Source organism: Phyllostomus hastatus, unplaced genomic scaffold (genome assembly GCF_019186645.2).
Source record: "Phyllostomus hastatus isolate PE091 unplaced genomic scaffold, TTU_PhHast_1.1 phas_contig_150, whole genome shotgun sequence".
Taxonomy (NCBI): Eukaryota; Metazoa; Chordata; class Mammalia; order Chiroptera; family Phyllostomidae; genus Phyllostomus; species Phyllostomus hastatus.
The window spans coordinates 33,214,527-33,235,724 of NW_025333611.1; the positions used below are offsets into that span (position 1 = coordinate 33,214,527).

Below are 21,198 nucleotides of genomic sequence, written 5' to 3' on the forward strand. Positions count from 1 at the left end.
ATTTATGCAGCATCTCCTGCAGGTAGCATGTAATTGAATTTTGTTTTATCTAATATGTCAATCTTTGTATTTTAGTTGGATTATTTCATCCATTTTTAAATAATGGGCTTAAATTTAACACATTATTTCCTCTGTTCTTTGTTCCTTTCTTTTCTACCCTTTCTTGAATTTTTTTTTTGATGAGTCAGTTTTTTGTTATCTCCCTCCTTTGCCCTCATAGCACTAACTCCATCCTTTTCTGGGGGGAGCAGTGACAGCACATTTTCATATTTCAGTGTGTTTGACCTCCAGACCTTTTGTGATCCCATTGCCGTCTATTTTAGTTCTCCAGACATTGTTACCTTAGAAGGCATTATTATTGTTGCATTAAGCAGCCAAAATTAGATTTATCCATTTTTAACCCTTACTGATGTCTTTTGTTCCTTCTTACATAGACATGCATTCATCTGAAAATTCTCCTTTTGTTCAAAGTGCTCTCTTTTACTGTTCTTATTATTAATCTGCTGGCAAAGTATTCTATCAGTTTTTGTCTATACGTGTCTTTATTTTACTGTATGAATATCCATATTTTCACTGAGTATAGATTTCTAAGGGTTTTTTTTTCCCAGAATTTTAAAGATGTTATTCTATTGTTTTCTGGACACGTTGTTTTCCCCTTACTATTGCTCTTTTGCAGGGAACACACCCTCTCACCTTCACTGCCCGCGCTCTGGCTGTTGTTGGGTTTTATTTCTCTCTTTGAGCATTCACCTGTTTTTCTGTGAGTACTGATTGACGGTTCTCTTTGTACTTTTCTTGCTGTGGACTTGTGGAGCTTCCTAAATCTCTGTTTTGATACCTTTCATCAATTTAGGAAAATTTTTAACAAATATCTTGTCAAATATTATATTATGTTTTAGTTTTAATTTTTAAAGATTTTATTTATTTATTTTTAGAGAGAGGGGAAGGGAGGGAGAAAGAGAGGGTGAGAAACATCAGTGTGTGGTTGCACCTCACTCATCACCTACTGGGAATGTGGCCTGCAACCCAGGCATGTACTCTGACTGGGAATCGAACCAGAGACCCTTTGCTTCATAGTCCAGTGCTCAATCCACTGAGCCACACCAGCCAGGGCATCTTGTCAAATATTGATTCCACCTAATTTGCCCTCTCCTTTCTCTCTGAAACTTCAATTACATGCTTGTTAGAGCTTTTCACCCTGAGCCATAATGTCTCTCATACTCTTTTGTGTTTTTCATTATTTATTTCTGCCTTTCAGATCTTTAGTTTGGTTATGTTCTGTTGACCTAGCTTCCATTTTACTATTTCGGTCTGCAGTTATGTTTAATCTGCTGTTAAATTTATCTGTTAAATTCTTTCCATTATTTAATTTTCAGTTCTAGAATTTCCATTTGATTCTTATTTTAGTACATTCTAATTTTATGGTGACATTTAGCATCTTCTATTTTCCTGAGCATATCCATGATAGTTATTCTGGAGCTCGTGTCTCATAATTTTAAAATCTGGATGACCTGTGGTTCTGCATCTGATGTCTATTTTATCGGATGTTAGTCATTTGATCCTATTTCCTGCAATGCCTATTAATTTTGGATTGGACGCTGGGCATTATATATGAAAAATTGTGAAGTCTGTGGATAATTTAGTGTCTCCCGGGGAAGATTTACTTTCTTTGATCTACACAGGAATAGAAGTCCTTTGAGAGAGTATGATCTTAGCAGAAAGTCAGCTATGTTTGCCAGGCCACTCTGTTCTCGAAAGCCTGAGTTTTGTCCCCCTAGTGTCATGATAGTATCAAAATCCATGCTTCGGATTATTTAGCTTATTTGAAGCTGATTTGGGGGGATCCTTTTTCTTAACCTCTTGCTTTCTATGTGCAGCTCAGACACAGCACACAACTCAGGAGGAAGCTGATGGAAGACAGTTGGGCTGCCTTCTTTCTGGTCCTTTTTCCATGGTTTAGACCCTCAATTGCTGGCTCCTTCAGAAGTACCATGCCACATGGTCCCCAACTCAGATGTTTTTAAGCTCTAACTCATCGCTTTCTGTTTGGCTTCTAACTGCAAATACACCAAAAGAAAAATCTGGCAGTATACATGGGGCTCACTTCAGTGGACTTTTCTTCTCTCCAAACATTGGCTCAAATTTTTGGCTGCTTTTGTTGCTTTTATATGCCTTCAAAAAACTTTGTTTGTTGAGGATTTAAGAAACCTCTTAAACAACTGTCATAGTTTTTCTTAACAGAAGGGTTGGCTTAATACAAACCATTCTTTTATAGCCTAAAGCAGAAATCTATCTCATCTAATTTTCACACTATCTTTATGAAATTAAATAAAGCCATGTTGTTATGTAGCATAAGCTTTGGAATCAGACTTTGAAATTTAAATATTAGCTGGCCACTAACCAAAATGTGAGAACTTGGACAAGTTTTAACCTCTCTGATCCTCTACTTTCTCCCCTTTTAATACATAACTGAGAAATGAAGTTGAAGAGACTTAAAATTCAGATAATCCTACTTTTATTTAAACTATTTCAGAGCATAATAAAAGGAAAACTTCTAAATTTATTTTATGAAACTGGTATCTTTTTAATTCCTAAAACTGAGAAAAATAGCACCTAAAAATTATAGACGACTCTCATTTAAAAATATTCAAATTACAGGAAAATGATAAAGTACTTTTAAAAGAAATAAAAATAGATTTGAACCAATTATTTAAAATACCATGTTGCTAGATAAGAAGACACAACGTTATACCACTATGAGCTTTCTCTAAGTTAATTTGTGAATTTTATGCAGCTGAAGTAAAACTTCCATAAAGTTTTTTATAGAGCCATATGAGTTGATTATTAATTTTCCCTGCTCCACGAGTACAAGTCATTTTGTGGAGTGGGGAGCAGCAGGGAGGAGCTAGGTTTGCTTACGCATGACATGTCGTGTGGCCTTTGTGTCTCTCACTGCACTCAGCCCTGCCCATGCTCCCTCTCTGGACCCTGAGTTGTGACTGCCCCCTCAGGATCTGGGGTTCTGGAGGCATGTTTGTTCACTGCACTGGGCGGATGGGCCACTGGACTAGAACGCGTATCCACCATTGGCCCCCACTGGGGCTTTTGACTCACTGCAGGGGTGTAGGCAGAGAGCGTATGCTGGGGAGGACAAACTTTGCAGTGCCTCCTCAGCCTCCTCTCTCATATTGCTCCCCATGCTGACCCCAAGACAAGGCCAGACAAGAAGGCTGAGGTATGAAAGATAATGCCATTTGTCTAGAAAGTGTGGGCACCACCAAATGGTCTTTTGGTTGTGATGGTGAAGGGGTAGCCCACATCTGGTGTTTCTCTTCTTTTCTCCCATTGCTAGCATGGATTTTCAGCTTACTCTTAATATTAGGCTTTTTGTCCTAAACTGGTCATTTATGATGAATTGTAGATACTTTTCATTCACTAGGAAACTGCAGTCTATGTTTTCAGCCCTTTCCCCTCTAGTCTCACTTCTCCTGCTTCCCAGGTGTACCCTGTACTCTTACCCTCCCCCTCGTTTTCTGAGGCTGTTCTCTCTTCCTGGGGCACCCTTCCTTCCTTGTTCCTGTCTGAAGAATGGGCAGTTCTTCCTGTTGTTTTCAGAGGTCCTTTAAAAAACCCGTTTCCCAGATGAATGTGAATATACTGGTATTTATAAGGAAAAATCACCCCTCTATTTTTCAGTAATCCGTGTTTGTCCTGTAGCCTCCTTTTCAACTGTGAATATCTTCGAGGCAGGAACTCTGTGTGTTTTACCTGTGTAACTCCTAAAACACTTTGCTTATTGCCCTGCCCATGGCAAGAAGGTGAGATTGGATTAAGAAAAACTAAAGTCTTAATTTAGTCAGTGGCATGGACTGGCTATCTATATTGTGCATTAGATCCTACCCTTTGGAAACTACTGTGCTGAGCAAAATCAATTACCAGATTATGCCAGTGGCCTACACAGGACCAATAGTGGTCAATGTTCATTGCAACACCACTAACTGGAACCTGCTGTGGGTTGGGTAACGCTAGCCCTTGTATATTTGTGATTTCCCCAGGCCCTTCAAGCACCTGCAGTCTAGGTGGAGGGCTGGGCACAAGGCCAAACAAGGTCTTCCACGTGGTAGCAGCCAAGATTCTATATAAGGAAGACCATGAGAGTTGGCTCCGCTCATTTAAGACTGCACGATTAGCAATGCTTTTCCCTAAGTCCCCAAAGCAATAAGTTGTTTAAATTTACAGATGTGTGTTGATAGACATTCGTTTTCTGTGAATAAATGGCTAATAAAAGGTGAGATGTTTGCAAGTAACTGTACACATGGATTATACTTCAAAAACACAAAGCCTTTCTTTTCTTGCAGGAATCCAGAAGCGCTGAAGTCACAAGAAGAGAAGGTAGGAAAACTGCATTCATACCTACTTCATTCTCAGTGCTAACCTCTGGGAAGCCATTTGTTGGAGCTAAGATGAGCTCCAGACTGTGGGAAACCTGTTCTTTGAAATTTCATGTGGCTTTCTCTGGGTGCTGACTATTTGGTACTTAGCTTGTCAGGATTGCAAGCACTGAAGGGCAGGTTTGCTTATGAAGACTGTGTCTTCTCCCTTCAAGTGTCAGAGGTGGGGTCCGGAGAACTGGCTTGTTCACAATTGTGTTTACCATCCTTTGCAAGAAGGCTTTTTTTTGTGTGTGAGTGAAGGTTGATATAATTATTTAGTTTCACCTGCAAAACAGCATCAACAATAAAAATGGTTTATGGTTTGAGGTATTTCAATATCTTGGAAAAGGTGCCACTGTGAAAAATATTCCTCATTAGACTTTTACAGCTTTAGCTAAGCTGAAATGGAAATAACCAATTAATTTTCCCTTTGAAAACAATTCCATGATATTCTATTTTCCCTACCAGAGTTCCTCTCACACACTTGTTTTCTGGTCTCTGAGGTAAGTATATGGGTGATAATTTCTGAAATCTCTTAGAGGAAATTGAAGTTTTCCTTACTGACCTTTGGCAGTACCCAATCTGTAATAAGAAGATGTCTTTTGTATGATTTATGGGATCATCGCCAGTCATCCCTTAATTATGGGGATGGGAAGATGAAGTCAGAAAACAAAGTGAGGTCTTGGTCTGGAAACTGGCCTTTAGCTGCAGTTTCAACCACGTCTTTCTCTGTGGCAAAGTCTTCTGAAAGAGTTGCAGTATTTTAAAAGTGAGAAAATTCCATATTGATGCCTAAACTGAGCATATTCTTGCCTCCTTTTAGTTCTTAGTTTGTGCACCACAATGCAAGACATAGAATGGCCATGTATTCCACGCATGTCACCAGAGCTTGGAGCCCTAAACCTCCCATACTGTCTGTCAGTGGACTAATGGAACCAGGTGCTTGCCGCTGTCCATGGTGCTGGCCTCTTGGCTTCAGAGGCTGTTGGTACTGTGGCTCCAGGATGAACTTCTGGTTTCTGTTCTCATTTGCTGTTGTCTCTGCTGTTGGACTTCATGTCCTCCTAATTGCATCCACAGGGTAAACTGTGTTGTTTGGGAATCAACGCTAAATTAAACTGGATGAAGGTGGGTGGGGCAGGGAAGGCACATTTCTTACTGAAAATCATGTTCACAATGGGTACAATGATCATATGCACTGGAGAGAAATAGCTACAAGGAGAGAAGGTGGCATGAACTTTGGTTTTGAATACTATTATATTTGTGTTAGTATTCTCAAGTGTGAATGTTTGGGATTAATTTGCGTTATGGAATCACACTGTTTTCAAATCTTATTGTCCCTGTGTTAGAAATGTTTCTAAATAGTAAGACTGGAGTATGAGAGAACCATGTGTGTTTTTCTCAAAGACACAGGAGGGTCTGGGATACCAAGGCTGTCTGCGATGAGCAAAGGCATGGTCAGGCTGTGCTCTGCTCATCCAGAACCTCCTCCCCTTTTGAAGTAGCTGCTCTCACAACCTGCTGACCAGCATCTGCTGTGGGTTTGCACTGGCAAATTTGTCTCGACATCACATGAACTTTTTTCTTCCCTTTGTGAGCTGATGTCTTTCTTGCCTATTTCTGTCAAAGTTGGGTGTCTGAGAGTTCCTGAAATAGCCCAGTGCCTTAATGTCAATGCTTGCAACCTGGCAGGCAGGCAGGCAGGAAGAGTGAGACTTTGTAGGTTGTTTGCAAGTATTTCTGTGTCTGAGAATTCACCAGCTGGGGCAGTGGGGTTATTAATCTTTTTCAGACTGTATATAGATATACAAATGATAGAGGCACTGTGAATGTTTTAATAAATCATTATTCCTCCAATCACAAGACAGTATTGTCTACCCACCAATATTTAAGGTTGGTGTCTTAGCTGTGACTTGACCTGGAACTGAAAGTTCAGAGGAGCAAATGACTAACACTCTGAATGTTTCTGCTCAGTTTACCAGGCCCAGGGGATTCTGGAGAGGTCTGGAGAGGGAATCTCTGAATCGCAAAACCTATGATATGCCATGTTCTTGTTTTGTGTTGTTTTAATTCTACCCCTGTCTCAGGAGTATCAGCTCATCATGGGTTCAGTGCTCCAAATGGATGAATAATCACAACTTCACACTGCTTGGTTTAGAAACTCCTTACCAAGTCTGTGAAGCCAGAGGGGTAACATGAGTAGAGGAAGTGAGTCCAGGCTAAATCAGAGTGGGGCTGGGGATTGTTAGTGACATGAATGCCCTGTGTGCCTCAGAGCTGCTCTCTGCCTTGTTTCCCCTATGGCTCTCCCCAGCCTTGGGTCTAGTGTTGGGGACCCCAGACCGAAGCCCAGCTTTTTCACCTTTGGCCTAATTCACCTTGTCCCTGCAGCCTACATCCTCTTTGTCCCTTATCTTTATCAAGTGCCATCTCTCCCTCATCCCTTCCAACTCTGTTTCTTAAAGTGTTTAGCTTTCCCTACCTGATCTGAGGGGTAAGGGCTCCTATCGGGTCATTCATTTCCCGAGAGTGGAGACCCTCGCCTCACTCACCCCCAGATTCCTCACAGCCCTGACCGAGGGCCTGTAGCTGCTCAATAATTGCTTCTTGAATGAAATGCAAGCTACATATTGCTTTGTGTCTATTGTATTATAATGCTAATCTTGCCCTAGTGATATATAAGTTAGTGCTTTGGTTCTAGATAAGCACTTTTTAAAGACTGTTCTGGGGATAGCCACTGGATATTCCTAACTGATGCACCGATGGAAGAGTTCCATGTTAAGATAAGCTTGGTGATATGAGTTGAATTGTGTCCCCCCCAAAAGATATGTTGAAGTCCTAGCCTGGAACCTGTGGGTGTGACCTTATTTGGGAACAGGATATTGGCAGATTTGTGACAAGTTAGGATGAGATTGTACTGGACGAGTGTGGACCCTAATCCAACAAGTCGTGCCCTTCTCAGAAGGGGCAACTTGCACACAGACACAGAGAGAGAATGCCATGTGATGATGGAGGCAGAGGCTGGAGCGATGAGTCTCCCACCCAAGGACTGCCAGGTGTTGCTTGAAAACACTGGGAGCCAGGAAGAGGCAGGAAGGGAGCCTTCTGAGGGAGAATGGCTCTGCCTACACCTTGATTTCTGGAGTCCAGGACTGTGAGAAATTACCTTCTCATGTTTTAAGTCACCAACCCTTGGAACTCTGTTACAGCAGCCCTAGGGAACAAGTACACCAGGCAAATGCCAGACTCAGTGTTGAGCTGATTTTGTCCTTGCTATTGACATTTTTACTGCAGAATCTCTCAGGCCTTTTTTAAAAAAACTTTTTCGACCATCACCCAAGAATATGTTTATTGGTATGTGTGTGTGTGTGTGTGTGTGTGAGAGAGAGAGAGAGAGAGACAGAGACAGAGACAGAGACAGAGACAGAAAGAGAGACATTGATGTGTGAGAGAAACATCAATTGGTTGCCTCCTGTATGTGCCCTGACTAGGGGTTGAACCTGCAACTTTTTGGTGTATGTGATGATGCTCCAACCAACTGAGCCACCTGGCCAGGGCATACTTCTCAGGTCTCTAAGATGCTAAGTATGACTTTCAATGTGGGGAGTAATATGCAGCATTTTCCAAACTCAGCTTCCTATGGCATCTCAGTTTTGTTGTTTCTGATCATGTTGGGACTGGCATGCCATGCCCTTTGCAAACCCTGCTCTCGAGAGCTCAGGAAGAAGGAGCACTTCCTCAGGGCCCCGGATGAGGACATGCCCCAGCACCAATGACTTCCAAGGACACGGCCAGGACAGGGTGGTAGGACAGTAATAATGATGATCACCTCTCAGTTGGTCTGAAGTTTTCAGGGACCTTTCACATTCTTCTCCTCCCATGACCCTCAGCAACCCATGATGGGAGCAGAACAGCTGACACCTTACACATGAGACAGCTTCCTTCCTATCCCTCTAACTTCGGTAGGAACAAGGGTTCTCAGTGGTACATCAGTCCTCTCTAATGGGGGCAGTGGCTTAAATGACTCGACTTTGGATCATCACACCAAGGTCTTCTCCACATGCATATCCATTTCCAAGCCCAGATCGCTAAGAAGGACTCTTGTGAGAAAACTTCCTACGGGAGCTGTGTTTCCAGGTCAGCCCTGTGATGAGGACTCTCAGGGGAACCAGAGGGAGGCGTACTATCAGAGATTGTGGTGGGACTGGAAGACCAACAAGGAGTTTTTTTGGGGAGGACGTGTGCCGGCTGCTGCTTCATCTGCTCTTCCCTGCAGGTGTTTTACACCTCCCTCCAGGCACCTGCAATTCAATTCAACTTTTTCTGAAGCTTCGGCAAAGGTGCCAACCTCACCTCTCCAAGACACTCTGAGTCCCCTCGGAGGGCTGGTGTTGATTACGACTGCCAGAACTCATCTGCTCGGACTAGTGCTTTTCTCTAACTGATTCCATCAGGTTGAATTACAGCCAGGAGAGAACACTTGAGTGAGCTGAGCGAGTGGCTGGGATGATTCAGCCCTTGTCAGTCATGCCTTAGCAGCATGGGGTGATCCGACCTGTGAGTGCTTCCAGATGCCTATGCTTGTGCCTTGACTGGAGGCTGTGAGTTTTGGGGTGGGCACCAATGTCATGTTGCACTACCCATGATGGCTCACTCGAGTGTTCCAGTCCAGACCAGCCTGGCCTGGCTTCCAGCAGGGCAATGAAGGAGACCTGAGAAGAGGGACGCTGCTGTCTTCACGATAGAGGAAAGAGGGGAGTGACAGTCACACACAGATCCAGGGTGGCTCTGGCTCCTTAGCCATGCCCGTCTCCTAAATAAACATGACTTGCCAGTCCTGAGTGTGTGACTGGAGCCTTGCTTTCTGAAACTCTTGGAATTAGTCCCTAATTGGCAGCTGCTTCTAATAGCCCCCTTATGGTGCTCTGCATCTGGGAGAACTCCAGCTCCCAAACACTGTGTTCTGTGTACCACTGATTGTGACTTCTTGTGGCAGCTGTTTGCTGGCTCTCCCATCATCTGCATAATCTTTCTTGCTAAAATGCGAAGTCTATGACTCTCTTCTGTGAAACACACTGATGAACTCCTTGCTTCTTTTGAGGCAGCTTCTTGAATGGCTGCAGATGTAGGAGATTTAAAAGCGAGTGGTCCAGATTTCACAGTGTCTGGGGCAGTGGGTCCTTTCCAAACCAGACTGCCATCTGCAAGGAGGTGGTATTCCCCCCCATCCTGCCCCCATGCACACATGGCAGAGCTTGCTTTTCCTCTCCTGCAGGAGCTGGGCTCCAGACCCTTGGGAGTGACATCTGTCTCCTTCTATTCTAAGCCCAGAGAAATGGGCTCTTTCTGGGCAATGCTATTCTTTTTCAGCTTCTGGGAAACTAGATTGCACCTAGTTGCCCCAGGCTGATTGGGAAGTGGACAGCACAGCTGGCTGGTTGTTCTGGTCAAAGATAACGAACTAGTTTTGATCATGACCAACGGGAAAGCACAGTAGAACCCCACCTCTCCACTTACTTACTCGTAGTATAGCTTTGGGCTTGTTACTCAATCATATCTGAAAAAAATGGGGATAGAAATAGTCCAGGCCATTAGTCCCAACTCTGGGTTGCAGAAACCCAACTTGCCCCAGCTGAAGCCTGAAAGGCTCGTGAAACTGCAGAATCCCAAGGCAGATCTGGCTTCAGGAACAGCTGACACATGGGCTGTCAGCTCTCCCTCTCCTTTCCCTTGGCTGGTTGCCCTCTTTCACACAGCCTTGCTGGATGGCTACTGGCAGCTGCAGCTCAGGGTCCTGACTGCTCATCAGCCCAGAGGGCGAACCTGCTGTCTCCAGAATGACACCAGAAATGCCCCAGCGAGGATTGATTTGCTGGGCTTGTGTCATGACTCAAGCTCTAAGCCAATCACTGTGGCAGGGAGGGGATGGAATGTGATTGGCCAGGCAAGATCATATGTTCTCCCCATGAGATTTGCAAAATCACCTTCACACAGGTGCCGGGATATGGGGCCAGCTTTCGCTCTCAGAGGAAGGATGCCAGCAGGATGCAGTCTGTGCCCCTCACAGCCTCATGGTGACGTCATGAGGAGGGATTAGGTGGGGACAGCCCTCGGCAGTGTGGGAGGTGGTGTCGGTGCCAGTGACTGCCACAATGGCTCTTCTTCACCTGCACCTGTGGGCATGACCTTAGACGTAGAATGAGGAACATCTCAGGTGCCTAGTCTAATCCTCTGTCTCCAGGCAGACCTGCACGTGACTGTGCATGGTGTGGCCAGTGGACTTGTTCTAAGAAGAATCTCCTGAGAGAGTCCATTCCCATTCCTCCCCTCTGTCAGAGTCTTTCTTTAGCTTTCTGCTCAAACTCTCTCATTCCACATCAGAAGAACCAAATAGCTCCCTTCCTCATAGTGTCTTTGAGAGCTCAAGGACAAACACACCCACGGCCTCTCTCCCCAGGTCAGGGGCTTTCTGGACACTGGGGTCCGAAATTGTCCTTGAGCATCACAGTGAGCGACCCTTCATAGCTCCTGTCAATCACTGTGTCACAATAAAGCTCAGGGAGTGCAGACAAGAGTCCTTCCCAAGGACCAGGCCTAGTATTAGCCAGAGGATTAATGGGCTATGGTGACCCCCAAGTCTCTCTTCCCCAAGATTCCCCAAGATAATTTGATGTGCTTGGGCCCGGAAGGGCAGCTGTGCTGCACTCAGTGAGTGCTGAGAAAAAAGCTGGTTGCCCGGCATGCTGCGGGGCTGGCCCGGCTCTTGGCCCATCTCCACCTCTCCCAAGGTAATGCCACAGGTGTGAGGACTGCCAGGTGGTTTGGCAGTGGACCCCACAGCCCCAGAGCACCCCGTCCGACCTATCTGTTGTGCTCACTCTCCCCACCGGCACCCATGGAAGGCTCCCTGCCCTTGATAACCATCTTTGGAGAGCCACTGTGCTCCTTCCAACAGCGTGTGGGTCCCTCCTAAAATAGTGCTCTAAAGGTATTTGTGCCAGTGAGCACTGTCCCTGCGGTTGTGAGGGGCTGGCTGTGAAGCCCGGACAGCCTGGGCAGGGTCATGAACCCTGTGCAGAGCCCTGTGTTGTAGCGGAGCCTCCTTGGCGCCAATGCAAAATGTGGGCAGTGATCCCTATCTAGGTTTTGTGGGGCAAGAGTCACACTCCCTAAGAGGTCATAACCCCAAAGGACATGAGCCACTGCAGGTTCGTCAGGGCTACAGGGAGAACCCTTCACCAGACAGCGCTACCCTGGACACTGAGCCTGTCTGTCAGGCTTGGAGAGGGCAGGAGGATTCATCCCAGCCAGGAGGCTCGCTTCCCTTCCCTGAGATCCCAGCACTAAAACAAGGTGGACATCTGTCCTCTTCACCCCTTGCCTGGCCCCAGAGGCATCAGGAGGGGTGTCTCTGCTTTTCAGGAACCCCCCAGATGATCTTCTCCACATGAACCCTGACGTTCTTCTCAGTCGTGGTAAGCCACTTGCCCCGGCGATATTCCTGCGCCATTGGCAGGCCTCTGGGATGTGAAAGTTAATTATCTGTGACGCAAAATCATTTGTTGCCGTCTCCATTGTCTCATCGTGCTCAGCAACCTTTCTTAGGAAATGAGGCACGGAATCCAGCAGACCGTTACCTGCTGACTCTTTTCTTGTCATCAGAATTAGTTCATCCTTTGAAAACTCTTTGTTTTAAGCCTTCTTGTTTTCAGACTGCGTTGTCTCTTAACAAATCCCAGCTTTGGCGGAAGCAGAGCCAACACTGGAAATAGCCTGCTATGGGGTGCGTGTCGCATCTCAAAGAGCGGGGCCTGGCTGTGCTCGCTCTGGCGGGGAGCAAGCGCCCTGCTATCCGGCCCTGGGCCTGTCTGTCCCCTGTGCTGAGGGCCTCACTGTGTGTCATCTGTGGCACTCGCTGGGCTTGGTGACCGAGCCACGGTGTCCCCTCAGGTCCTTGCAGATCAAGCAACCCCAGTCACAGATCCTGAGCATCACCCCCCAGCCCATGGCTCTCCACGCTCTCCCATTCCAGTTTCACTTCTTCTTGGCCATGGCTGCCTCTGGGTTCCGAGAAACGCTTCAGGGTCTGCACATAGAAAACATTTTACAAAATGTTGAAATTTGCACAAGGTAAGATAAGTTTGCCTTGTGCTCTCCAGGGCTCAGGGGACACATGACACAGAAAGGAGCAGGCTCTGACCTGCCACTGGCTCTGTGGGATGTCCACAGCCTCCGGGGACCAGATGGCAGGGCCTGGGTGGGGTCGGCGTGTGGCCGGCATGGTTGGGTGCTGCATGGTGCTGGGTAAGCCAGGCGCCTGAGTCGGGCGTCACCCAGCTGCCCCGTTCCCTGGGGCTGCTGTGGGCTGTCTCTGCCCCTCTGCCGCCCTGTCACCCCCTGCAGTGCTCGTGAAGTCGGATCTGGGGACCTAGGCTAATGTGACTGCTTCTAAAGGAGACATAGCTCCTGTGGAAGGGTAAGTACCATTCTTGGGGTTTCTTGAATGTTTATCGGTGCCAGTGGAAGTTTCCTCATGGGGGCTGGGGTGTGCTGGGTGTGCAGCGATGAGGACGCACGGCCCCTGCCCATCCAGGGCATGGGCATCAACGAACGCGTCAGCCAAGGGTGAGTGTCCTGTAGATGGAGTGGGCACCCGGGTGAGCCTGCACCAAGGCCAGGGCCTGCACAGGTGGCCGGCGGCAACCGAGTGGGAGAGTGTGTGCTCAGTGTGGACCGGCGTGGGGCCTGGGAGAGCATCTCTGAATGTTCTGGAGGAGCTGAAGCCTCGGGGCCCCTTCTCCAGAAGGTGGTTCTGTCTGGCAGAGAGTCTCCTTGTGACTATTAACAGCACATTTTGTTGCAAATAGTAGCAAAACTGAACCCAACTAGACCAAACAAATAGAGGAGCTTATCAGCTTATGTAACTGGACTGTCAGGCAGTGGAAGGGGCACTGGATGCAGGACAGAGACCTGGTGTCTGTCCTCACATCACCCCTCACGGGGGCGCCAGCCTCCCCCCTCACAACTCTAAGTCCCTGAGGGAGAGAGGCTGCTGTCTGATATTTCCTGCAAAAGCGCGAAGATGCACTCGGGTTGCCTGGGCTCGGGTCACGTGCTCCCTCAGAACCAGGGATGAGGCCAGGGGTCGGGGGCTGCCACGTGCTGCTGGGCTTGGTAAAAGTCGGGGGCCACCCCTGCCTGCAGGAGGTCAGGAGCTGAGAGTGGGAGAAAGGTGGGTCCCCAGCTGACAGCTGTCAGGAAGTGCAGGAAGGTGCAGGAAGTTTTAAAAAGTCCACTGTGCCACTTACTTATTTCACAGCTGGGTGGCTGTCATGTTCTCCACCCTCAAGGGGTTTTGTTCAAAGGCAAACTGAATTGCTAAGCACTCACCTAGCATTTTGGGGAGGGGGGAGGCTAAATCCTTTCCATCCTCCAGGAAGGAAGCCAAGGCTAAAAGATGACCCAGGGCCACAGGGGCTTACAAGGGCATGGGAATTGGAGCCCAGACCCCAGATGACAAACACAGGGCACTTTCATTTTGTTTTTTGATCCCAGCTGCCTCTAGCGACTGGGTCGGGTCGCCTGGTCTCTCACCCTTTCCCCCGGGACAGACACGGTGCCGTGCTGAGGGGCACCACTGGCCTGAACTTGGGAGGTGACACCATCTGTTTGGACCCCGACACGTGGCCTTTCTTTAGCTCTTCAGCCAAAAGGCATAAGGACCGAAAGCGAGTGTGAAAATGCCTCCCGGTGACAACTCTTTGGTGCTTACGTCCATACGCTCCTCAGAAGCTTCATTTCACATTTTTCATAAGAGACCCCATTTCTTCTCGTGAAGGGGTGGTGGGGCCCACTGCACTGCTGCTCCCAAAGGAGCAGAGTGTGGCAGGTGGGGACGCAGACTGGGGGCGGGGGGCCCTGGGCCTTCCTTGACCAGAGGTCTGGTTTGGAACCGCCTTTTAACGAGCAATGTCCTGTTTGTCCGTGCACCAGTGTAGGGGCGAAGGCTTTCACTCACTGCTTTACTATAAACTCCTTTGATGGGGACCGTTCTTAATGGAGATATTTTCACATTCGGTGTCTTTATTTAATCCTCACCAACGCCCTCTGACATCAGCACTACAGTCTGATTTTGTAAATAGGAAAAGAGGAGGGAGGCTTTGAATGGTGCAGGAAATCGATCAAAGCATTAAAATGGGCTCGCTGAGGTCGTTCCAGAAAGCACACTCGTGGTGGAAATTCCACGGAGTTTGCGCGGTTCTGATGGAGACGTTCAGGTCCACAAACACCCAGGCGTCGCTCTGTGGCTGCAGCGCCCCCTGGGTCAGGGCTGCCGGAGAGAAATGGGGCCTCTGTGCCCCGAAGAGACGGGCCTGGGAGAGAAAAAATTACAGGTCTGGAAAATCAGCTGTGGGAGTAAAAATACGTGTCCGCCTGTCTGCTTTACTGATTTTGACCATGGCTCGCTCTCCTTTTGCAGGAGGCAGCCCTCCCATCCAGCTGCTGGGCTGCTGCATTTGTATTTGTATCATTTGCTGGAGTCACTGCATACCTGTGGCTCAGAGCGGCCCTTTATCTGATAGGGTCAGATCTAATCTCATGCTTAGAAACTTCAGCTGAAAGTAAAATGAGTTGAGTTGTTTTCCTTTTTTAAAAAAAGACAGCGGGTCTGTCAAGCTGTGCTAGCCTCTCACATCTCCCCTTTCTACAGAATTTAAAACAGTGTCATCTACTTGGATAGCATTCTCAGGCTGCTTTTGCTCTCAAAGAACTTTCTCGTGTTTCATCTCATTGAATACATGTTCGAGAAAGCCTTTGAGTTAGGTGGAGTGGAGATATTACCATTGGTCTCTGCCAGATGAGGACACGGATGCTCAGAGGGGGCAAGGGACTTGTCCCCAGTCACACGGCGAACCTCGGCAGGTCTGAGGATGCGGGCGGTCAGGTGTGCGTCCCTGCCCCCGGCCCTACGCCCCCGGCCACCGGGTCTCTGCTCTCACTGTGAGTCTACAGCAGAAGTTTTCAAATTAACACCCAATGGTAAAGCATTAAGTCTTTAGTCCTGCTTCTTGGTTCTTTTAAAAGTAAGTTATTATCCAGACAACTGTTCTCATCTGTCAATGGGATGATCCCTTGCCTTGGGGATTCAGCACATTGAAAGTGTGTGCGGGGGAAATGGTGAAAGTTTATCATTTTCACAGTACCTGTCGGTGGCAAGGTTTAATTATCACTTGACATATTTCATGGATTAACATGATGACAGTTTAAAATAGAGCCAGGAAATCCGTTCATTGCCGGGTGTCAGGTGCGGCGTCAGAGCGACCCTGAGCACAGGTGCTCCCCAGGCAGACGAACCCGCAGTGTGACCTGATGGCTGCAGACCCCCAGGGACTGAAGCCCAAACCACGAACTCCGTTCTGACCCTGCTGTCGGCATCTGGAAGGAGCTCATGGAGATTGATTCTCGCATCGCATGGCAGATGCTAACCTCGCGGTGCTCCCAAACCCTCCCCTTTCCCCAGCCTTCTGCTGAATGTCTAATGAATGAGGAAGTTCATGGTGAAGTGTGCTCTGAAGGAAGAAAGGAAAGCTATTGAAACTGCAAGGGGAGACGGTCCTTTCCGTGTCTGCCTTAGGAAACTGCCTGCCTTTCCAGGGTCAGAAGGTTGAGAAGCAGCTTCCTGTGGCGGGTGCTGCCGGTGGCGGTTTGCTAAGCTCAGCCTCGTCTGTCCATCTGCAGGAAATGATTACATAATTGCTCCTCTCCTGTGAGACTTCGGGAAGGCAAGCTTTCCAAGCTGACCTGTCGGTCCAAATTTCAGATTTTGGTTTGGAGAGTCCTGGGAGAGGGGGCAGATGAAGGCATCTCGGAGACGAAGATGCTGTTTGGCGTCTGCTGGCTCGGAGCTGATCCACTGCTGGCGGCAGGGCCCACGAGGATGCTGGTGTCCTGGTCAGAGACACTGGGGACACAGCAGGGGACACGCTGCCCCCGCCCCCGCCAACCCCATTCGGGGGATCTGCGAGCACCCCGGATGCTCCTAGCACTCCGGCCCGGGCACCCCAACACCCCCTCCACCTCTCCCCAGTCTCTGCTTTCCACAGCCAGTCCCGCAGCCGGTCTCCATGGCTGCACTCCCGCCACAAGCTGCCTGCCTGAGTGCTCTGAGGGCCAGCTGTCTTGTCTCCTTGGGAGGTCTGCCTTGCTTCTGGGCGCTGCTGTTGGTAGATCCAACTTCAGGCCTGACCGATTCCTGCAGGGCCACGCTCAGGTTCACGGGCGGAGGAGGTGATGGGTTTGGGCCCCTTGGCTATTGTGAGCAGCGGGGCTGGGATGTGAGGACCCACTTCCCCAGACCTCAGGGCTCTCTGGGGTTGGTTTCTTCCCCTTCTCTCTACCCGTGGGGAGGTTTTCCTTCTCGCGAGAGTGGCACATTGTCCAACACGCCCTGGATGCTCAGCCACTGTCTCCTAGTCATGCACATTCCAGCTGAGTTTTCCAGTTAAATTGTCTGCTTTGACTTTTGCTTAAAATATTGGTAGTTACTTTGTTTTTCTGTTGGGGAGAGGGGACCATGCAGGAGGGGCCCCTGACGACAGCTGTCATCATTGGAGCCCCACCTTGTACTTTGCGGAGTTACCTCATCTCAGTGCCCCCAGCAGTCCAGTGCGGCCAGCTCCAGCGGTCTCCCATTTAGCAGGTGCGGAAGCACGGCTTTGGCAGGATTAGTGACCTGCCTGGCCGGCTCTTCAGAGTGTCCAGTGCCTGAACACTGAGTCTCACTGTGACACAGTGTTCAGAGTCCTTTGTGAGAAGGCGTGCCCATGTCTCACGGTTGTGGCGTCCCAAGGACCCTTGTCCTGTGCAAATCTGGCTCTAAGGCAAACCTGCAAGGCCATTTCTAAATGGTCAGCCCTTGAAAAGCTTGAGAAGGGCAGGCGCCTCTATGGCCGCACTTGGTGGGAGCCAGTGGGGGCAGGGGGAGAGTGTGGAGGATCAGAGGAAGCAGACAGGGCGGCAGAAGGCCACGCAAGGGCAAGCTGGGCCCAGAGGGGAGGGGGCTGGGCCCAGAGGGGAGGGACAGACACCCAAGCTTCCACCTTCCTGACCAAGCGAGCTACGGGTGTGCCCAGGCTCTCCCTCGCCCATGTGACCTGGAGGTCATTTCGGTTTTTAGCCTTATTTTGTACTCACATATAGCACAGTAGGGGAGAGGCTGGACAGGGGTGAGGCGGGAGGAGCAGGAAGCAGAGAGGAATTTAGTGCAAAGGCTGAGGTAGCCCCAACTCACTCACCTGCCCCCTTGAGAATCTCTGGTGAAGCTGGTGGCCCTGGGTGGGTCCTAGGTTGAGGCAGTGAAGTCTTCCATTAAAACTGATTTCCTGGTATTTATGCCCAGACCTGTAAACATTCACTCCAGGCTATAAGTTTACAAGTGCGTTTCCAGCTTGGTAATTAATATTTGTGCCTCTTTATGTAAGTTAGGTCTTTAAAATAGATCCATCGCTTTAAGCATTTAAAAGACATTTCACATATATTTTAAAGTAATTACTTTCCAAAGATATTTCCCACTGATATTTTGTTAAATCTAAATACACATTTACAATACTCAGTAGATTGGGATAGTGCTGATTTATATATTCTGGGTTAAAGGAAAAAGCGACGCTTTTAAACTATTTTTTTTAATCAGTGTATTTATTCCAAAGAATCTCTTGGCTCCTCGAGAATCAGTCACATAGAGTTAGAAAAACAGAAAAATAATACACACGGTGTGTTCTCTGGGCTGATTTGGAATTTAATGAGAGATGACACGCCGGCCGAGCGCGAGCACGAGCACAGCTCTTTCATCTGGGCCCCCCGGAGTCCTAGAGCTGGGGGCGTCTAACCCCCCGGGTCGTCTCCTCCGCCTGCGAAGGTGGATGCCGAATGGCCCCTGCCCTTGTGTGGGGAGAACTGACGCCTGCTGAGCAGCAAGGTTGTTTTAATAAAATATTCCTAAGTGTTTGCTCTGTATATTTTCTGCCTTATTATTTCTGTTGCCTCTGTAGTTGGTAGTTACTGAGTTCTCATTATTTTGTTTTATTGGGCATTTTGTAAAGACCGTTTTGTGATTCATTGTCCCTCCCACACTTGTTTTCCCCCAAATGTCATCGGCGAAGGCAGGACCAGGCAGCCACCACTCACCTCTGCCGGTGTTGGCGCCCCAGGCGGCACCTTGTGGCTCGCCCCTTGTCTATAGGAACATGCCCTGGATTCCCAGCATGTGTGGGCTGCGTGCAGTTAAAGGGCTGGTGTGACACCAAGGAGCCTTGCTAGGGAAACACCTCGGTAGCAGTGAGAGGGCAGGGTCAACATGTCTGCACAGGGGGGCGGTGCAGTCCGTCCCTGCAGGACGAGCAGAGCTGGATGGTCTCATGCAGCTTGGGACAGGTGATGCAGCGCCACGGCGACCTCCCGTGGCACACTACATGACAGGCAGGGAAAGTCACTGCACAGCGCAAAGAAGCCCCAGGTCCATGCTTCCAGCATGGTGGCTCCTCCACCTTTCCGGCCACCATCACCTGGGGACCTACTCTCATTCCTCCTGCAATCACACATCATCTACTATTGTGTTCTCTAGCTGTCTGTGTGGTTTTCCACACTATGCAGCCAGACGTTCCGAGGATGATCTACCTTACTATCCATAGTGCTTTCGGCAAGTTGCTTAATCTTCTGTGTCTTGATTTTCTCATCTCTAAGATGGTGGTAATAATAATTCTATCTGCTTTACATGACAGTTGTGTGGACTAAATGCACACGTGGGAAGCTCAGCACAGCACGGGCCCACATTCTGAGCGACGCTGTGTTAATTGTCGTTCTCGGCTGTCATTCACCCACATGGGGCTAAGGTGTGTGTCTTGTGGTTCTAAGTTGGCCCGTAGTCCTGGGAAGTGCAGTATCTTCAGTGAGCACTCGCCGAAATGAATTGGGTTAGGGAGCCTCGGGTTTATTGGACCATGCTACTTTTTTCATCAAAACTAAATAATTGTGTGTACCCACTGTTCCAGGAAGAGCGGGCAATAACAGGACGGAAACTCCAGAACTCTCTGTGCAGGCATTTGTTTCTGGCTGTCTGGCTAGACTCCCTAGCTGACGCTGCCACTTAAAACAATGTAAAATGATGGATAAAATATTTAAATAATCTCTTAGTCACATTAGTCAGAGGCAAGAAAGTGAAGATTTTCTAAGAAGCCAAAAACTCAGTGAAATTTGAAAATCAGGGCCCAGAAGCCACTTTTCACTTTGAGGGCACTTGCCTACTGCTGGTGACGAGTGCTCAGAGATGCAGGACAGGAGCTAAGCGTAGGACACGCCAGTGTGTGAGGAAACCCCATCTGCCTGCAGCTGACACCCCGCAGGCGCTGTGTCTGGTGTGAGGGTGGAAGCCAGGCAAGCATGCCCTGCCCCCTTTGGGGCAGGGGGCGGAGCGCTGCCTGCCATAGACCCACACAGGATGGAGAGTCCGAATCTGTCCTCTGAGAGCTGGAACCACGGCTGGTTTTCACCCCGATCCCTGTAACAGACTGGCTGAGAGACCCTTGAGCCCAGAATGGGGTGCAAGGTAGCCCTGGGAGGCCGTCCACCTTGTTTAGGGTGAACCCCAACCTGGCCCAGGAGAACCTTACAAACCACAGGCCACAAGGAATTCTGACAGATTACTCTCCAAGGAGTATGAACTCAGTCAAAAATAGAAAAAAATACTAAAATATAAAATAAGTTTGTATAAAAGACACCCAAGTGAGAACCTACAGAAAGAGAACTTCAGCTATTGGAATTAACAGATATAAAATAAACAAATAACTGTGTATAACTACACAAATTCTTTTGAAAAGCTGAAATGTGAATGAGGAATAAATGGTGCAGTATATGATCTTGATTGTTTGAAAAATAACCAAGTACGATATCTGGCAATGAAAAATATAATTGAAATTTTAAAAAATCAGCGAATGAATTTAAGAGCAAACTTAGACTTGGTGCAGAGGATAGGGAGAGGGGTCTGCGGGTTCGGCCCAGCGCACGCGCCACGGGCGAGCACCCCACTCCAGTGCACAAACACCGTGGGAGAATACTGCCCCATGCCAAACCTCAAAGCTGTTCTTGTAAAAGTTCTGCCCTTGATCCAGTGAAGGGTAAGACAGAGGTTACAGATGAACAGCCAGAAGTCAGGGATGCCTAGGGCCAGGTATGGGCAGGGGCGTGGAGCTTCCGCGGCCTCCCTGGGGTACTGCTCTCCCAGGTCCTCCCTGTGGTCACGCACCTGGCAGCTCGGAACCCCATGCTGTTGGGATCGAATGGAGGCTTCCTGACGTAGGCACGATGAACTGTTCTCAGCCCCTCTCCCTTCTCAAGAGGATGTGGGGAAGGTTGGAAAAATCTAAGTTTCTAACCTGGGAGCCACCCAGGAGCCCACGCAGAGCACCTCATTAGCACAAAAGACACGCCTACCACCCAGAAAGTAACAAGGGTTTCCTGAGCCCTGTGTCTGGAACCAGGGGTTGAAGACCAAATGCCAGGACAAAAGATGCCGCTGGTGCTCTCAGCACTTAAGAAATGGTGTGGGTTCAGGAGCTCCGTGCTAGGACCCTGGGTGGACACCCAGGGATGGACACATCTAGTTTCTATGATCTCACAGTTCCAAGGGAAAATTAGCCAACTAAATTTAGCAATGCATTAATAATTTAGGTTTATTTCCAAAATACGTTTGGTCGCCACTAGCAGTGTCCTG

General features: G+C 48.4%; 1 protein-coding gene across 1 annotated transcript in view; it reads left to right on the forward strand.

Moving 5' to 3' along the window:
* The window catches only part of FSTL4 (follistatin like 4), a 350,947-nt gene that overhangs the window by 31,228 nt on the left and 298,521 nt on the right, over positions 1-21,198 (forward strand). The window contains exon 3 of the mRNA XM_045826865.1: positions 4,359-4,392. Within this exon, the coding sequence (XP_045682821.1) occupies positions 4,359-4,392 (34 nt within the window). The remainder of the gene's footprint in view (positions 1-4,358; positions 4,393-21,198) is intronic.